At 35.7% G+C, this 18,380-nt stretch overlaps 1 protein-coding gene across 3 annotated transcripts in view; it reads left to right on the plus strand.

The window, feature by feature from the left end:
- Positions 1–18,380, plus strand: part of prex2 (phosphatidylinositol-3,4,5-trisphosphate-dependent Rac exchange factor 2) — a 108,137-nt gene that overhangs the window by 52,802 nt on the left and 36,955 nt on the right. For all 3 annotated transcript variants that reach the window (XM_043226724.1, XM_043226722.1, XM_043226723.1), the window contains 8 exons: positions 426–610; positions 3,040–3,201; positions 6,747–6,966; positions 8,111–8,318; positions 13,504–13,683; positions 14,270–14,364; positions 14,810–14,892; positions 16,396–16,486. In XM_043226724.1, coding sequence (XP_043082659.1) covers positions 426–610; positions 3,040–3,201; positions 6,747–6,966; positions 8,111–8,318; positions 13,504–13,683; positions 14,270–14,364; positions 14,810–14,892; positions 16,396–16,486 — 1,224 coding nt within the window. The remainder of the gene's footprint in view (positions 1–425; positions 611–3,039; positions 3,202–6,746; positions 6,967–8,110; positions 8,319–13,503; positions 13,684–14,269; positions 14,365–14,809; positions 14,893–16,395; positions 16,487–18,380) is intronic.

Genomic DNA, 18,380 nt, shown 5'->3' on the forward strand with positions numbered 1-18,380 from the left:
CTCTCCTTCTTCGTATTATAATACTGACTCTACAAGTCCCACATCAGGATAGCCTCATGCAGGATTCACAAGACATGGGAGCAACTCATGGTTTATTAAGAGCACTCATTTCTATAAATAAAATGTAATCAAAATTAGGAATTACAACATTACAACATACTGACTACATTATATATGAACGATGAAAATGTGACAAAAACTTGAGTATAGTTGATATTATAGTTACTTTGCATTGCTGCATTTTCTTCAGTAATTTCATTGACAAGATTAACACTTTTCTTCACCTTAACTGGAAATAATGTTTGTACAAGGATTAGTTTTTTTATTACATATTGGCTTTCTATTATTTAGGTGCTTCTTCTGATCTGGTTAGACTCATAACACTGACACTAACTTGTGTGAGCGTGTGTGTGTGTTTTCAACAGAAGTCATGGACAAGTTCAACACAATCGCTATAATAGATGGAAAAAAAGATCACGTGAGCCTGACGGTGGATAACGTGTATCTGGAGTACGGTGTCATGTACGAGTACGACAGCACGGCTGGGATGAAGTGTCACGTCTTAGAGAAAATGGTGGAACCAAAAGGCTTTTTCAGCCTCACGGCCAAGGTAGAGTCACATGAGTCATCCCACAGACACAAACCAGCCATCATCTCTTCTGTAAAGCACCAGTGAATTAATTCATACAGAAGCAGAGGAGGCGACAGGGATTGTCTTGTACATTTGTAAGGGCCTCTTCACAGTTCAGGCGTAACACACAACCACTGATAGAAGCTGACAGCAGAGTATATTAAACCAAGTGTGTGTGACAAATGAAAGTGGTCTTTACGACCCCCTGCCGCGGAATAAAAGGATAAACACTTTAAATCACAGAGCTTGTCGCTGCGTGGAGACTAAGGAAAGGGAGAGACATAAATGATTCAGGTGGAACTATTTTAATTTTTTTTTGCATGAATTTTGCTGACTATTATTTTCCTCGAAACCACTAGATGGCACAAAAATGCGACGTGGTACTTTCCAAAACATCCACTTTTCAAGATGCACATGCAAACTTGTCTGATCCTTGACACAATCGCAGCCAGCAACGCAAAGTAATTTTTTTTTTTTTTAAATGTTGTAGATTTAAGTAGCAAAATAAATATCGCTGAAAGTTAATGCATACATTTTCTTCTAAACAAATTTCAGTTTTAAGAAAACGAAAATATATATGTAAAGGTATGGTATTTGGAAAAGAAAGCGATTCTGCTGCTTGGGCAAAAGGCACTGTATTTTTTTTTTTTTTTTTTTTTTTAATCAAACATCCTGAAAAGCTATTGTTACTCCATGACAGCTAGAAATTTATAAATACACATATACTGAAAGACAATGATGTGCATTATGACATTACTAAAAAAATAGCTGTGTGTCTAAAACTGTAATATTGTAAAATATTATTACAATTTATAATCTTACTTCCCCCAGATTTCTGAATTGCTTTTTAAAATCCATTTGGCAATCGAGTGTTGTCCTGCATATCACATGTTGGTTTTGTTTTTTGTTCTCCAAGTTTCGTACATGTTTTTTTCTTTTTGCGTCAACAAGTGAGTGTGAGCAAAAGAGATGCAGTTATGTAAAGTGTGATATCTGTTGTTGATTATTAACGTTCGCTTAAATATGTTTAGCACCGTATTGCATCCTGTGGTGTGTGATCTCAGCTGCTCCGAATCGCTGTTTATCACGCTTGTTTACAAATGAATGCCACATTTCGTTTTTTAAAAGTGGATATCTGTGATTTACAATCTACGTTAATGAACCAACAGCAGTCAGGAAAGACTGTTGCCAAGCAGTGGGGGCATCGCAGCTTGAGAGTGACATCTCGGAAACGCAAGCTAATGGGACTCTCATGTATTGACATGTTCTACATATTAAGACTCTCTTTTGTTTTAAATTCCCTTAACTGCCAGAAATTTCTGCTATATTGCAAACATCTGCTTGGGTAGGTCTGTACTTCCTCTGAAAAAACTTTCATATTTCAGTGCTGTTAGGCAGATTACATGCAATTGTTATGGTCTCAGTGTGCTCTTAAATTTCTCCTCTCCTCCGCAGTCTCACAGGCAGAGGATACTCTCTCTTATGAGAAAATAATTCTACCACTGTGTGTTACATTTATAAAATCCATAATATCCATTCATCCATAATAAAATGTGCCTCACGTGGCTCCGGGGGGGGGTGAGTAAAGGCCTCCTGCAGCTAATTGATTTTTTTCCGTAAGAAAAATATGAATATGTAAAACACCATAAAGGCTTTTCTCTCATTTCGACTAACTGTCATACGTCATTCCGGTGGATAACTTAGGACATACGCATCGTACGCAGGCCTGTGACACGCACTCGTGAGTTTGTTTACAGGAGCAAAGGAAGCAAAGTTTCCTTACTTCAGCAAAAGAAAACCAGTCTCCTCTTGGCTTATATCAAAATCCTCTGCTATTGTACTTTACAAATCCTCATTTTGTGCTTCTAATTTGTTCTAGTTTTGTTTCCAATCACTAGTTTTTCACTTATCAGTGTGACATACGCGATGTCATCTGCCCAGAATGGTAACATTTGTAACATTGTAAACAGTAATATTTTCTTAAAAAATATATTGATTTCCTATAAGAGGCCCCCTGGAGCTGTGTGAGGCATGTTTTATTATGGATGGATGCTCTTTATTTAGCTACTTTTGGACTATTTGGACCCACCTACTGCCATTCTAACGCTTGGAAGAGCAATTGGATTTGTCTGAAAGAAGAAAGTCATATATACCTAGGATGCATTTTTATTTTTGGGTAAACTAACCCTTTAAGGAAATAAGGGTTGGATAATAACCACAAGGGAAAAAAAAAAGTTCTATGCATCTGTTTTAGGAAATGCATGCAGTGCTTCTAATTGACTTGACCTACGGCAGTTTTGCTCACTTTAGCCGACAAAGGAACGGTTGAGAGAACATCTGGTATATGACCATGCCCTTTTTTCCTGCCAGAACTCATGCTCTGTGTCTTTCTTTGTGTGATTTGTTAGATTTTAGAAGCCTTGGCCAGGAACGATGAGCAATTGGTGCAGACTTGCAGTCGACTGAGCTCCAGCACAGAGCTCATCCCTGAGGACCTGCAGACCAGATTCAGTGCAATGTGCGGCGAGAGACTGGAGCATATCAATCGAAGAATCACCAATTACAGGAAGGTCAGCAAGCATTGTATGAAACACTTCTTCTTACAGAATGAAAAACGGGTCTGGACTGGTTGGTGCTGGTCTAGCAGGCGAACCATCACATCCACGCACTCACTAGGAAAAAATAGTGTAGTCATGGCATTTGTAAAGCAACTGGGCTGTGCATAAACTAAAAGCACATTTAAAAAAGGATAGAAAAATGTAAAAAAAAAAAAAAAAAATTACAATTTTAAAAAGCAACTCTGTGAACCTAAAAGTGAAAATATATATTTATGAATAAATCATTCACTCTTTCTTTTCTTTCTCTTTGCCATTGAGTGTAATTAAATGTGGGTAAGTTCAATTAAAAACTTATTATTCCAAACAAAATCACCATAACATAATATATAGTAAAATTCATATTATATATATATATATATATATATATATATATATATATATATATATATATATATATATATATATATATATATATATATATATATATATATATATATATATATATATATATATATATATATATATATATATATATATATATATATATATATATATATATATATATATATATATATATATATATATATATATATATATATATATATATATATATATATATATACTTTTTACCTACAAATTCTTTCTTTCTTTCTTTCTTTATACTGTAAAATTGTGTGAGGAATTCTAAAAACTAAAACTGCCATTCATTGAAAATCCTCCCTTGATATGTATACTGTTTATATTCAATTATGGAACACTGACAGAATTTATATTTTTTGGATGAACTATTTATTACAGCTGTTCTTTTTTTTTGTAGCTTTATATTTTTTTGCTGTAGCCAAAAATAACATTTTAGCTTTTTTCCTCCCAATTAAGCTTGTTGACTAAATCCTGTCTGAAATGCTAGTTACAAAACACAATTTCAGACACCTGCACACCCACCTAAAACTAAATGCCGTATGCTGGTGTTTTTAGCAGAGTGGATCTTTTTCTGTGCTTTAAAAACTATTTTCAATGTCTTAATACATTTCTCTGGGTAGCTGCAGCTAAGAAAACTTTGCTTGACTTGTAGCACTTCTATTTAGGTTACCGAACAGGAAACCGTCCCACCCTGTCCTTTTTAACACCAGCTGGCCTTGATTGAAGAAATATGCGAGTCCACCAGTACAAAGGGAAACAGGCTTGTGCAAAATGTCATTTTTAATTTCCATCAGCTGCTCTTATTTGGAGCGAGAAAAGGAAAATGCGTCCACAAGAATCTGACAGTTTCCCTTGTTTTTCCCTGTGATCTGATTCAACATCCCACTCAGCACTGGATTAATTAGCTGTTGCTTCACTGGCTATAAATAGCTCTGAACATCCCGTCTCGTTGCATAATTTCCCTTCTGCTGCGTTCTCAGTAGGGTCCCGTGAGAGGTCTGGCAGGGTCCGGACCCCGGACAACTGAAGCTCCCTGTTTGTCAAAGCTAGGCAGGAATGTGAGAAGTCCGGTCTGAGGGGAGGCTACGTGTCCAGGGCAGCTGTAACCCATCCACTGTAGTCCGTGACCACAGCCATTCGTGACCACAACCATAGAATCGTTATGTCATTGTTGGAAAAAGGCAGGGTTCAAATCTCTGCTCAAGAGGAGCGTTGAGGTTTTGTCAGCCTGTTACTGATTCAGTTACATGCTTCTGTGCCTGAAGCCATGACTTTGAATGCAAACAGTTTAAATTAGTTATAATTCCAGGTGCAATATAGATCTAACGGTCTTGCTTTGAAAATAAATGATTGATTTTCAACATGTTGAAAACTGACACTTCTAACCTGCTCAACGTGGTCTTCAGTTAGTCTAGCTGTTCTTCTAGCATGAAAACATTTGTGTTCAGCTGATTTAGCTAATTAGCTAATCTCTTAGACTGACTAGCCGAAAACAAAACAGTCTAAAAAAGGGGTTTTCAAACTTTTTTGCTCTGAGGTTCCCCATTGTTGAAGACACTGTTTGACACTAAAAACACTTCAGTTGCTAGACGTCTTCCCAGATAATTCTTGTCTTGCCTTTTCAAGCCTTTGTTGCTCCTGTGCTAACTTTTTTGAGATCTGTAGCAGGCATCAAATTTAAAATGAGCTCTTTGTCAAATATCTCAGTTTAAACATGTTATCTAGGTTCTATTTTGAATGATATATTGGCTTGTGTGATTTGAAAGTCTTCATTTCAAGTTAAAAAAAAATTCAACATCTGGAATTTGGGTTGTAAGAGCTGCCTGGATCCAAAATACTCTTGCATATGTGTTTTCTTTCTCAGCTGTTTGCTTGTACTTAAAGGGTATTAAGACTATGGCCTAATATAACATAAATTGTGTCTTACACATAATTTATATGTAGTAGAAAACTCATGAATGCTTTATGTTATTTAAAAAATTCAGTTTTATACATATTTTGGACTATGGAGGGCACCATTATTCTGATGATTTAAAAAGGTTGCACTCTGCGAGCTACTGACACTACCTGTTGATATTTTTACCCCAACATGACTCAGAATACAAAACTTGGAAAGTAAAATACTGCTATTATGACCACAGCTACTGAAAGAGCTTATAAGTGTTAAGGTACCTTAATTTTTTTCCCCACAAGGAGTATGTCCCGAATATCAAGTGAAATCTTTGCTGATGTTTACATCCTAACAGGATGGCATAGCATTTCTCGTCTCAGCCGTTTGGAACTTTAATTCGGAAAACACAGTGCATTTTATTTAAATCATGGAAGCTGGCAAATCTATCAAATCTGAGTAGGAGGGGCCAAGTGAAAAAAAAGGATATATTGAATTTATATTCAAAAATATTGAATTTGGACTGCAATACCTAGTTCAACCACTCTGTGTCAATCCTACATATAGCACCTTTAATCTATAAATGTCTTAATACCGGGGGGTCCCTTTAAGACCTAAATTACTTTGTTTATGAGGATATTAACCAAGACAGACACTTACAAGTGTGTCTATTTTGTTAAAAAAGGTCTACATGTAAGCACCTTCTTCAACTGCTTGCGCCTATCAGACAGTGCTCAGAAACTCATACAGTACACACATACAATGAATTAGTTCTCTTTCACTGCTGATAGTTGAGAACCACTGCTTTAAAACTTTGAAAATACACCAGCCTGACCAATGAAAAGTAGCCTAAGCTGCCAGCTAAGACCTTAAACGTCCATAAACTGGTTTATGTTAAACCATCAGTCAATCAGGTGACTGGAAATGTTGATGGACTTGTGTTTTTATAGTGTGTTTAGTGTATACTGTACTGGGCATTTGTATGGTCAAAACACTTTTTATCTGAAAATTAAACTGCACCAGAGCTTGATGGGAAAGTATTGAACTTAGCATGTTAGCATACCACACTCAATCCAATGATCCTGCGGCTAACTCTTACTGAAGCCATGTTGGTTAAAGCAACGCGGTATTGTTGTTTTGGGTACAGTAGTGCAGGTTTAGATGATTTACATAGGAAAAACCAATAAGCTCTTGCTCATATTCATGCAAATATTTACTGTATCTTACACTAATGCCTCTCTGCTCTCAGTTTTCACGGGTTTTGAAGAACAGAGCCTGGCCCACGTTCAAGCAGGCAAAGACCAAGGTTTCCCCTCTACACAGCAGTGACTTCTGCCCCACTAACTGTCACATCAACGTAATTGAGGTGTCTTATCCCAAGACCACTACTTCCCTTGGTAGTGCCTTTGGAGTTCAGCTGGACAACAGGAAGAACACTCTAGAGAAAGGAGGCCGCAATTCAGAGCAGGGTGAGTGAAGATAGATTCCTTAATTGAATGAACAATCAATCAATCAATCAATCATTTTTATTTATATAGCGCTTTTAACAACACAGGTTGCATCAAAGCACTGTACAGTATAATGACAGGGATATATAGTGACGAGAGTGACCAATTTCTTATTAAATGCAGAGACGGTCTCTGTAGTCAATTCAACGATAGTCACTAGAAGTTAAGTGTCCCCAACCAAGCAAGCCAGAGGCGACAGCGGCAAGGAAACAAAACCCCATGCATATAGAATGGAGAAAAAAAAACCTTGGGAGAAACCAGACTCAGTTGGGGTCAGTTCTCCTCTGACCGGACGCCCAGCACTTAACCTCCAGTTCAATTTTAAACGCAGCTGTGTCAGGTAGTGTAAATGAGTGTGTGTGCGTGTGCGTGTGTGCATCAGGATCTGGTGATCTGTCGACGGGCGCATCTAGGTTTTCTGGTCTCTGATGAACATAATCTCTGGGTGCTGATCCACCATCTAGTCTGGATACAAACTGTGAAAACAGATTGAGAAAGAAACAGGACTAATATTAGCGTAGATGCCATTCTTTTTACGATGTCACAAGTACATCGTATTTTAGGAGTAGTGTTCCCGGTTCCAGCAAATCTAAGTAATGCAGCCTAAAAATCCTTTAACGGATTTGAATAATAAAAGGTGTGTTGGTGTGTTATGTGTAGGCTAAGTTAAAAAGATGTGTCTTTAATCTAGATTTAAACTGGCAGAGTGTGTCTGCTTCCCGAACAGAGTTAGGAGATTGTTCCAGAGTTTAGGTGCTAGATAGGAAAATGATCAACGCAGTTGATTTTGATATTCTAGGTTTTATCAAATGGCCAGAGTTTTGAGAACGCAGCGGACGTGCAGGACTATAATGTGATAAGAGCTCGCTCAAGTATTGAGGAGCTAAACCATTCAGGGCTTTATAGGTAATTAATAGGATTTTAAAATCTATTCGATGTTTGATAGGGAGCCAGTGCAGTGTTGACAGAACTGGGCTAATGTGATCATACTTCCTAGTTCTAGTAGCAGATATGATCTTTATAAGACCGAATTGTCGGTTTAAAGACATCTATGAAATTTATGGTTTTAATAGTGTTTTTTTTTTTTACTGGTTTGTGATTTCAGGCAAACTGAACCCCATGGTTTACGTCCAGCATAGTATCACGAGCATGGCCGCTCCATCAGGACACAGTCTGAGCAGGGCAGAAGGTCACGGTCTGCGCTTCCTGCTCCGAGAGGACGACCTGCTCATCCTGGACGCGTACCACAAACTTCTGACCAAACTCACCACTGTTGTCAAAGAGATGGAGTGCTACGCCGCCCAGATTCATGAGTATGACATTTTTATTCGGTACAAGAAGTTTCAGTGAAGTCAATTTTTAATGTGAATCAGAACTTTTTTCAAGGCAAACAGAGTTGTTTCTGAACTGTATTACTGCCCTTTGCTTCCAGGGAACTCTTTAACTCATCACAAAGAGAGCTTGATCATTAGAAATGTATTATCTTTCATCGGAGAACATCCTTCATCCTGGTTTATGTATTATTCTCTTTATTCTTTTGTTGGTGGCCTACCCTCCGAATGAACTGGTCTACCTGGTTATCATGCTTTTAAAGTCACAGAGAGGTTGAAAAGAAATCAAAAAAACGAAATTGTTGTTTAGGTGCTCAGTGCAAAACAACCAGTGGATTATATTTCTCATAGTTATAATGCGATACTCTCATATCGCATTATATCTCTTATAACTCTCATATCTTGTCATTTTACTTAACACTTATAAGTAATAAAAATAACAATAAATTTTTTTCTAAAACAGCCATAAGATCAGATATATGTTTTATAACACATTATAAGTGGTTTTTGTTTTTATAATGCATTATGCATTCTTTATAATGCCTTAAGAATACCCTTATAATTTATTATAAAAACTGGCTTCATAGAAAGTGTTACCAATAATACAATAAACAATAAACACAAACACAAATTTAACACAATAAAAATAATGATAATTATAAAGGGAACAGACAATAAATGAATGAAATAATAAGTATATGGCAATAAAAATATAGAGAAAATAGATTTAAGAATGTGCAAAAGTGCTATTTTATGGATAAAAAGTTTAGAGACGTTATGTATAAAACAGAGAAAATATACAGAATAATGCATGTGCAAATGTGCTATTTATATAGTAACAGATTTTATAAATATAAGTTATAAATTAATAAATAAATAATAAAAAGATGATCATTAATATTATAAAATATTGTTTTAATAATAATAATAATAATAATAATAATAATAATAATAATAATAATAATAATAATATTTTTTATAGTACCTTTCAAGAACCCAAGGACACTTTACAAAAAATACAAGCAATTGGCACACAAAATATACCAGACAATCAATTGCTTATCAAATATTATCAAGAGCTTTATAAATGATTTATCAACAGCATTGTAATAAAATAATAATACATATTTTCTGATTTGTTCATTTTTAGAGTTTTCCAGACTGTGCTTTTTATTTAAATCATTAATTAATGTTATGACGTTGTTGTTTAGTAACAAAGATAAATGAAAAAACTTTAAATACCAAATTGAAATAAATCAAATAATTGGTAGAACATTGTAAAGTCTTGGGTTGAGATTAGCTAATTATATTGAACACTTATTGAATATTAACTAATTTGCAGCATTTTTATTTTATCTCCCTTGACTGTAAATTATTTGATGCGTTTACTCAAATGCTGGATTTGGAATCAAATGACATCAGAAATCACACAAATTGTTTCTAGATGTGACAGTTCATATAACTGCGCCTCTATGGGATGTTACAGTCCCAGCAACCATAAAATCTATGTACAATTCACATGACCCAACATCTGGAATTTGCATTGCGTCTCTAATTACCTTTTTTTCCTCCAGCAACTAAATGTGTGTGTGTGTGTGTGTGTAACATTTTAGTAAAAAGAGGGTGGGTTCTTCCTGTCTGGGCTGAGCTGTTGATTGTTTCATTTTCTGGAGACACATTAACACCTTGAAGGAAATGGGACACTGTGAGGCCCCTATCCCAAAAATGGGAATCTGCTAAATAAAATAAATAAATAAATGCCACAATTTCACTGAACTCAAGCAGTACACTGTAAATGTCACTCTCCCTGAGTAATTTGCAACAAGGCACAAGCCACTAACAAGACTACATTACTCTTGCTTTCTCTTTTCCTCTGTCATTGGAGTTTTATTCATACCAATTTTAGTTTAAATAAAAAAAACATCCATTATCTCGTCAGCCTTTGAATTTTCATCATTACATGGACATCACATGCTCAGAGCCTCGGTGGACATGATGGCAATTACAGCTAGTCTTGATCTACGGTGAGGGCGGCACCTTTCACTGCTGCTGCCATATGCTTGTCAGTGCCGATTGCTGGCTGAAGGTCTGTGAGTGTGCTTATTGGCAAGGCCGTTCTTGATCTGGTGGGGAGATAATGACCTTCCTCATAGCCTTGGGCAAGAGAGAGTGCAGTAATGGCTGCCTGGAGGCGGTTGTCAGACAGCCATCCCTATCATGCAGCAATAATGGGGCAAATAACAGCCGAGTAGCTCACCAGAGCCACTTCCGGAAGCCTCTGACTCCGCTGTGGATTAAGAAGCGCATTGATCTCTAGTTGTTGAGTTTGAAGAAAAGGCTAAGAAAAGCAAAATATGCGGGGATCTGAAGTGGGTGGTTCAGAAAGACTTGCCTGGTGTTTATTGTTACTGTACAACTGCCTTAAGGGGGCACTTCAGCTAAATATGAAAATGAAGTCATTTTTAGCACATTTTTGTTATTCCAGACCTGTATGACTTTATATTCCTATTGTATGTAAAACATATACATACACACATGTAAATACACACACACACACACACACACACACACATATATATATATATATATATATATATATATATATATACATGCCATCAATAAAATGCACCTGTGTTCGCTGTCCATATGTCCATAACATACACCACATACCACATACCACAACCCAATCGCCACCATGGGCCACTCGATCCACAATGTTGACATCAGCAAACTGCTCACCCGCATAACTCCTTACACACTGTCTGCCGTCGGCCCTGTACAGTTAAAACTGTGATTCCTCCTTGAAGAGAACAACTCTCCAAAGTGGCAGTTGCTCGCTCCCTCAAAACATGCAAAAAACATGTTTGATAAAACTGCACATTTTATAGTGGCCTTTTATTGTGGCCAGTCTAAGGCACACCTGTGCAACAATCATGCTGTCTAATCAGCATCTTGATATGCCACCCCTGTGAGGTGCATGGATTATCTCAGCAAAGGAGAAACGATAACTAACTCTAGATTTGTCAACGATATTTGAGATAAATAGGCTTTTTGTGTACAAAAATGTCATGAAAAGTGAGGGCAAAACCAAAATGTTGCGTTTATAGTTTTGTTCATGAAGATGAAATACTTCAAGGCACTCGTATAGTAAAAACTGAGACTTGAAATACATTTCAAAGAACATTTTATCCACATAGATCATATACCATAAAACCCATATTAAATTCCGTTCATTTGGCTTTGGCTTCTATACTGTCCTGCTAGTGAAATGCAGATGTTTCATATCTGCCTTTTCAGCTGTTTCAGATAGCGATGTCTTTTGTGCGACTTGACCAGAAGTCACATTCTGATTAGAGTTGAAAGTGCTGAATCAGCTGCATGACATTAGCTGAATGTAAAGAGCCCCCACATGTCACATGAAAGCACTCGTGCATAAAGGACCGTAGGCAGAGAGACCCATGGACCCGAACCAAGATCTCCCCTGCAGATTCTCATCATTGTTCCCCTCCTCCACTTCTTCTCACTTTGATGATCAGTGCCCCTCGAGGCCCCATGCTGTGCAAACTTCCTTATTAAGCTCCAGCCAATAGCGACGCTGGGTGCTCTTTTCAGTGGCGACAGAATGGTACTCTATGGTGGCGACCTGTCTGCTTTGACAGGAGGGAACATTGTTAGAAAACCGCAAAGTTGGAGAACTAGGGCAGCTGGAGAGGCCTTCGGGCGGTCTCACGAGTGAGGCGTCGCTGGAAACTTTCCTCAGGTTCTCACTCGCAGAATTGGTTTGGGTTGGAAGCGATTTCGGCGAGGTTTTGTTTATTGTTAGGATGAGAATTAGAGCTACGGTTTGCGCTTGTAAGGGAACATATTCCACAAAAGTATGTTTATGTGTCCCCTCTCATTAAAAGAACCCAGAGGGGTTTGTCTGAAACTCAAACAAGGCTTGACATGTTAGTATGTTCATGTGTGGAGAGACCGGGCCTCAAAACCAGACTGAAAATATAGCTTAAATGTCCCCATGTGTGAGAATAAGGGTCTAAATTTTCTTCGCCGTTCTCCTAACGGAGTTATGACTGTTGACACAGCTGTATATGCTTGTTTTGATGTTATCCGTATTTTGAGGACCTTGAACTTCCTCGAGTTGTTGTCCGGAAGCCAAGCACAAACAGGTTGTGATTTTGTTTGGCTCTGGTCATCCTCACACGTTCAACTCTCGAAACATTTCAAATATAACTTTAAACCGTGCTAGACTTAAAAGATTTTTAGGATGAAAGGATGCACAGCATAACAAAAGCAAGTTGAAAGTGTAACAGAAAAATGCATAGCACAAAGGAAATAAGCCACAGAGCAACAAAGAAACCCACAACATAATGGAAATAAACCATAACACAAGGGAAATGAGCCACAGACATACTAAATCAAGCCACGGTGTAATGAAAATAATCCACAAACAACAGGAATAAGACAATAAGCTGACTATAAAATTATATATCCATATAACTATAAAAAAACACAACAAATGAAACAAAAACTAATAGACCACTGCGTTTTTACAGCAGCTGTTAGCTGACAAAATAGTTTAGACATATGTTTTATATTGTTTTCTATATTTTGTGACTTAAGTTATATTACAGAGGTCTCCCACTATAATATTCATCTTTGTTGCAATATTCAGTTCATATAATGTCTTTAGCATATTTATTCAAGAAAAAGAACAATATTTTCCATTTTATAAAGATACCATAAATATTTACATAATATTGTGCAATGTACAAATTCTTTCTTTATTTATTTTATTTTATTTTATCCATTTTTCAAACCATGTGATGTGACATACAGAAGTTGAGGGAAACACCTTTGACAGATGGCTGTTTTACTTTTGTTTTGCGTTGTTTTATTTTCCATCAATTCCCTGTAGTGTACTTTCTACAGTGTAAGCTACATCTGACATGGACAGACGGCCTACTCATTGTGTTATTCACCCCTGGTTAACTGTGAAAGAGTCGTAGTGTGATGTGTTTCTCCCTCTGTTTATTTGAGTCATGAACATGTGTTTCTGGAGGTGTAGATTCTGATGCTTTTATTGCACATAGATTGCAGTGTGATTAAAGTGTGATTAATCTTTCTCTGGTTCTCCTTGTCTCTCTCTTTCTCTCTGTATTTCCCACAGTTTGCTCTCTTCTATTACACATCCCACAGGGTCTGAAGGGAAGCCCACAGAGAGCTACATTTCAGCTGAGAGTGAGAGTGAGAAAAGTGAACGCAATGGGAAGAAAGTGTGTTTTAATGTGACCGGAGATGAGCAGGAGGACTCGGGTCACGACACCATCAGCAACAGGGACTCCTATAGGTAATGTGTCTTACAGTAGCTACTTAGTACTTAGATGAAGCGTCTTCTCTAAAGCATCAGGTCTGCCCGATTTTACACAACGCTGTGTTCTGAAAGCAGTTCATAACACTTTTTGTCAGTATGTGTCTAAACACAGTCAGTCTGCTTCTACAGTCATGACAAAAGTTTAGTGAAATTATAGTTAAATGTATATTTAAGGTATATATAATTTTTTTTGTTTATATATGTATATAATAATTTTGTTTGACTTTGCTTTGATTTGCTTTGCATCTCTTTCTTTTTTTATTTCATTTGATTTGTTTTGATTTCGCTTTCCTTTCCTTTCCTTTCCTTTCCTTTCCTTTCCTTTCCTTTCCTTTCCTTTCCTTTCCTTTCCTTTACTTTAGTTTATTTTAGTTTAGTCTTTTGCTTTTGCTTTTGCTTTTGCTTTGCTTTGCTTTGATTTCGTTTCGTCTCGTTCTTGTTTAATTCTTTCTCTTATATTTTAGCTGTAACTGAAAACAGAATCCTTCAGCACCGTTGTGATCCTGCCCTGCATTACTATTCAAATTATTGGTTCATAACACATTCTTTGGTTTTCTTCCAGTGATTGCAACAGCAACAGGAACTCCATAGCGTCGTTCACCAGCATCTGCAGCAGTCACTGCAGCTCTTACGTTCACAGCGACGAGATGGACTCAGGTAATGTAACCAGACATAATCCTGCGCACGTCTGACACCACAACACCATTGTTAGTTCACCTCCCTGATAAATCCTCCACGACTGTAATCAATTTTGGCAAGTGCTTGGAAATGCCTTTCAGATTGATTCTTATCTCATTGCGCTGCACATCAACCACGCATTTTCCACTTAGTCAATCAGAACCCGCCAAAATACAGAGTCTGCCAACTGATGGCCATTTGATGCTAACTTCTGAACCGATGGAGAAAGAGAAGGACAGGAAAGACGGGGAGAAGGAGAGAATTGCTTGTCTTGTTATGGCACTACCTCACTAATGAAACAAATGTGTTAAGGGCTCAGTGTTGAATGATGGTATCCTCTAATGATTACCACTATACCCTCTCCACACACACACACACACAATAAATCACACACACATACACACACACACACAATCACACACAGGTGACGAGATGCCAACCAGTGTATGGATATCTCATGACAAGCAGAAGAAGCTACACGGCTTCCTGGAGCATCTGTTCAGTCAGGTGTGTGTTCGCTGTCAGGATCAACAAACTTTTTACATCCACATGCATGTAATCTACTTTTTGTTTCAGTATTTTGGCACATAACAAATAGCAGCAGCCTTTTTGGTTGCAATTAAATATCCTTTTTTATGCAAATATAAATAATAGTAATAATGGTAACACTCTATATAAAGTCTTTATGTATTTAATGCATTATACAATCTCCTGAATAAATGTAACCACAGTCAATACAATATAAAACTTATCAATTCATTGTTTCACTATGCATTTTCAATTCAGTTGCCATTATTTGTGATAAGATATAATGTATTACAATGCACATTATTAATAAATATATTCCATTATACCCTTTAATAAGTCTTTTAGAATGCATTACGCATAAAGGCTTTAAGAAAAAGGTTTAATAATAATGGTGGATATAGAAATAATAATTATTGGATTGCTATATGTACAAATAACTATTTTCTACATATACTTTTCAATTTATATATATAAAGTTATATATATATATATATATATATATATATATATATATATATATATATATATATATATATATATATAAGTATAAATGAACATTAGTTGATTACTTTACACATTTGCATGAAATCATACATTACCTTGCAATAAAGTTTTGTTCATTGTTCATTGTAAAAGATGTTAAAGATTTGTTAAGGTTAATGGATACACAATAATTTGTTTGTTAATTATTAATGAATTGAATCGTGCTGTAAAGTGTTATTTTAAAAATGCTCTTTTAAATGGCAAGTGAGATGTTTGAAGAGCAAGTTTTTTTATATTTAATCCAACAAAACATTGTCATAAAAATGGCACTTATTAACTAAAAATTAGAAACAGAATAATTGTTGAAAATAGTTTAACATATATAATAAGTCACTTAATATCATGTCAACTACCTATTAATATTTAAATGTAAAATAAGTAATAATAATGGTAATATTTATTGAATTATGTTCCACGTTTTGATTAATAATGAATTAAACTATTGCATATTAAAATTAAAATATAAATTTTAAAGTTTATAAAAATTATAAAGTTTTATTAAATAATGCCAACATGGTTTAGCTTCTTCTTTAGCTTTTCTTTTATCCCATCTGCTCTTAAGAAGACTTCACCTTTGGCTTCTTTCACACCTAAAAACAGAAGTCCCTCACATAATGCACCACGGCCGTGATAGTTTTCCCCCAGAGATCAATCCGTTTGTCTCCACACTTTTTAACGAGGATGTCTCAATCACCAGTAAAACGGAGAATGGTTTATAGCACGCAGGTTTCCGGGAGCACAGCCCAAATGCTTTCCTGCTGATGATGGGGTGGGAGTTCAAGGGGCTTTTGTTTGGGCAGACTGCCTCCTTGGGCACTTTAGGTTTACAAGCGCTAAAGAGATCGAGTTTTGAAATACTGTTGAATTTGTCCACATTTGCTCAGTCAGCTAATTAAAGTTTCATTTCCTGTGATGTCTTGGTGCTGATCTTATTTTCAGGTGGAGTCCATCACCAGTTTGTTGAAAGGGGCAACTGTGACTCGAGCCTTTGAACAGACCAAGTGTTTCACTCCGGGACGGGGACTTCAAGGTATCGACAGATTCTTGTGTTAATGAAGTAAATTGTGTTGGCGCAGGCGTATTCATACAGACGATATTCATTAAAGTGACTTTCATGGCTCAGTGCACGTTTTGTTATGGGTTGCATAACTTAAGCAGGACTTAAATCGTGTGCTGAAACTCAGAAACTATACATGTTTATGATATTATGATCTCTAGGGATCTCCGACAATGCATTTTTTCGACCTTTTTCTGGCACAGCCCCTCTGAAATGTCTGAAAGGGTGAAAAGAGTGACATAAATCTGGGCCTGTATTTCACGTGTAAAGGGCTGTTGGCAAAAGGAAGTGTGGCTAAAGGTGGGGGTTTCCTCTAAACGTTGTGGAGACTTCTCTGATGGACTGCTCCAACCTCAGATTTGTCCTTTACTACAAATCATCTTAATCAAATCTGTACAATTCATTTTATCTGGGACAGATAAAAAGCACCAGACTACTAGAGATAGTCTAGGGCGCTAGATCTGTGTATCTGATCTGAGGACACTAGGACATTGGACTCGTAGAGATTGTCTGGGTCACTTCCTCTGTCTCATCTAAATTTTGTGAAGATTTTGCACCCTTGAAAAGGACACAACTCATAGGGTAATCCATTTAAAACAGCCCATTGAATTGCAAATTTTAGAGAGAAATATCTTTTGTATACATTTTTTTTCATACTATTTTATTGTGCATTTTATTGGTTTGTTGTTTTTCATCTTGTTTATTATATATTGTATTTTGTCTTCAACATTTAATTTTCTTTATTTGAATTTTTTCTTTTTATCTGAATATTTTTTGTATTTTATTACATTTTGTTTGACTTTTTAAACTTTATTTTTAGGTTATGTATTATTTAATTGTATTAATTTATTACATATTATTAAATTTTATTTTATTACATATTATTATATTATTACATTTTATTATTTCATTATATTTATTACATATTATATCTTATATTAATTTTGTTGTATGTTTTATATTATTTTATTTTACTTCTTTTTGTTTATTTCATATTTTTTTACATTTATATTTTATATTATTATGTATTTTATTGTTAATTTAATTTAACTTCATTATTTTCCTTTATTATATATTTTATAGTTCAGTATAGTTTACAATTATATATTTAAATTATTTTTATTTATTGTTTCAGGTTTTTTGTATATTTGTATTTTATTTTATTTGTTTATTTTTCATTTTATAGTTTTTTTCAGTCTTTATTTAATTTTATTTATTGCATTGTTTATTTTATATTTTATTTTTTTGGATTATTTTATTTAGCAACGGCACTGAAAAACTATTCAGTTTTAATTACATTTGGATGATACACTTTGGTTCTTGCTTCATATGCGCTCTCGTATAAATAGGACATAGTGATGCTCAAGTGAATTTCACCCATGAAAGCCGGTATGATTTAATCTCTTCAAACTAATTTTTAATTTAAGGAGCATGAAGCTAAATGATAGATAATCAGCTCTAGGTACAAAGCTCTCAAAGTGTTGACAGTAGAAACAAACTTTAATGCAATCTGCAGTAACTCCCGAGTCTCCGGTTTATGTGATAATAAAGTTCATTCCCAAAGGCACAGTTTCACACAGGATGTGGCTCAAGGTCATTTGGTAGGTTGATAAACACAGTAGGCATTGTTCTAGTGATATTTGAAAGCAGGGAGCTCTTTGCCTGGGAAATAAATCTTAAATGAAGTGATGAGTCAGCGAAAATCTGCTCTATCTGTGTGTGGTCTGAATCTACTTTTATACCTTGACAAAATCTTGCTGTTTTGCTGTAGTAAGGAGATGAGCAGATTATTATGTAGTCCTCACGGTTTTAATAGTTGATTATAATTTGTGTGACTGCTCATGTGATTAGTTTATTTAAGGTATAA

Source organism: Puntigrus tetrazona, chromosome 24 (genome assembly GCF_018831695.1).
Source record: "Puntigrus tetrazona isolate hp1 chromosome 24, ASM1883169v1, whole genome shotgun sequence".
NCBI lineage: Eukaryota > Metazoa > Chordata > Actinopteri > Cypriniformes > Cyprinidae > Puntigrus > Puntigrus tetrazona.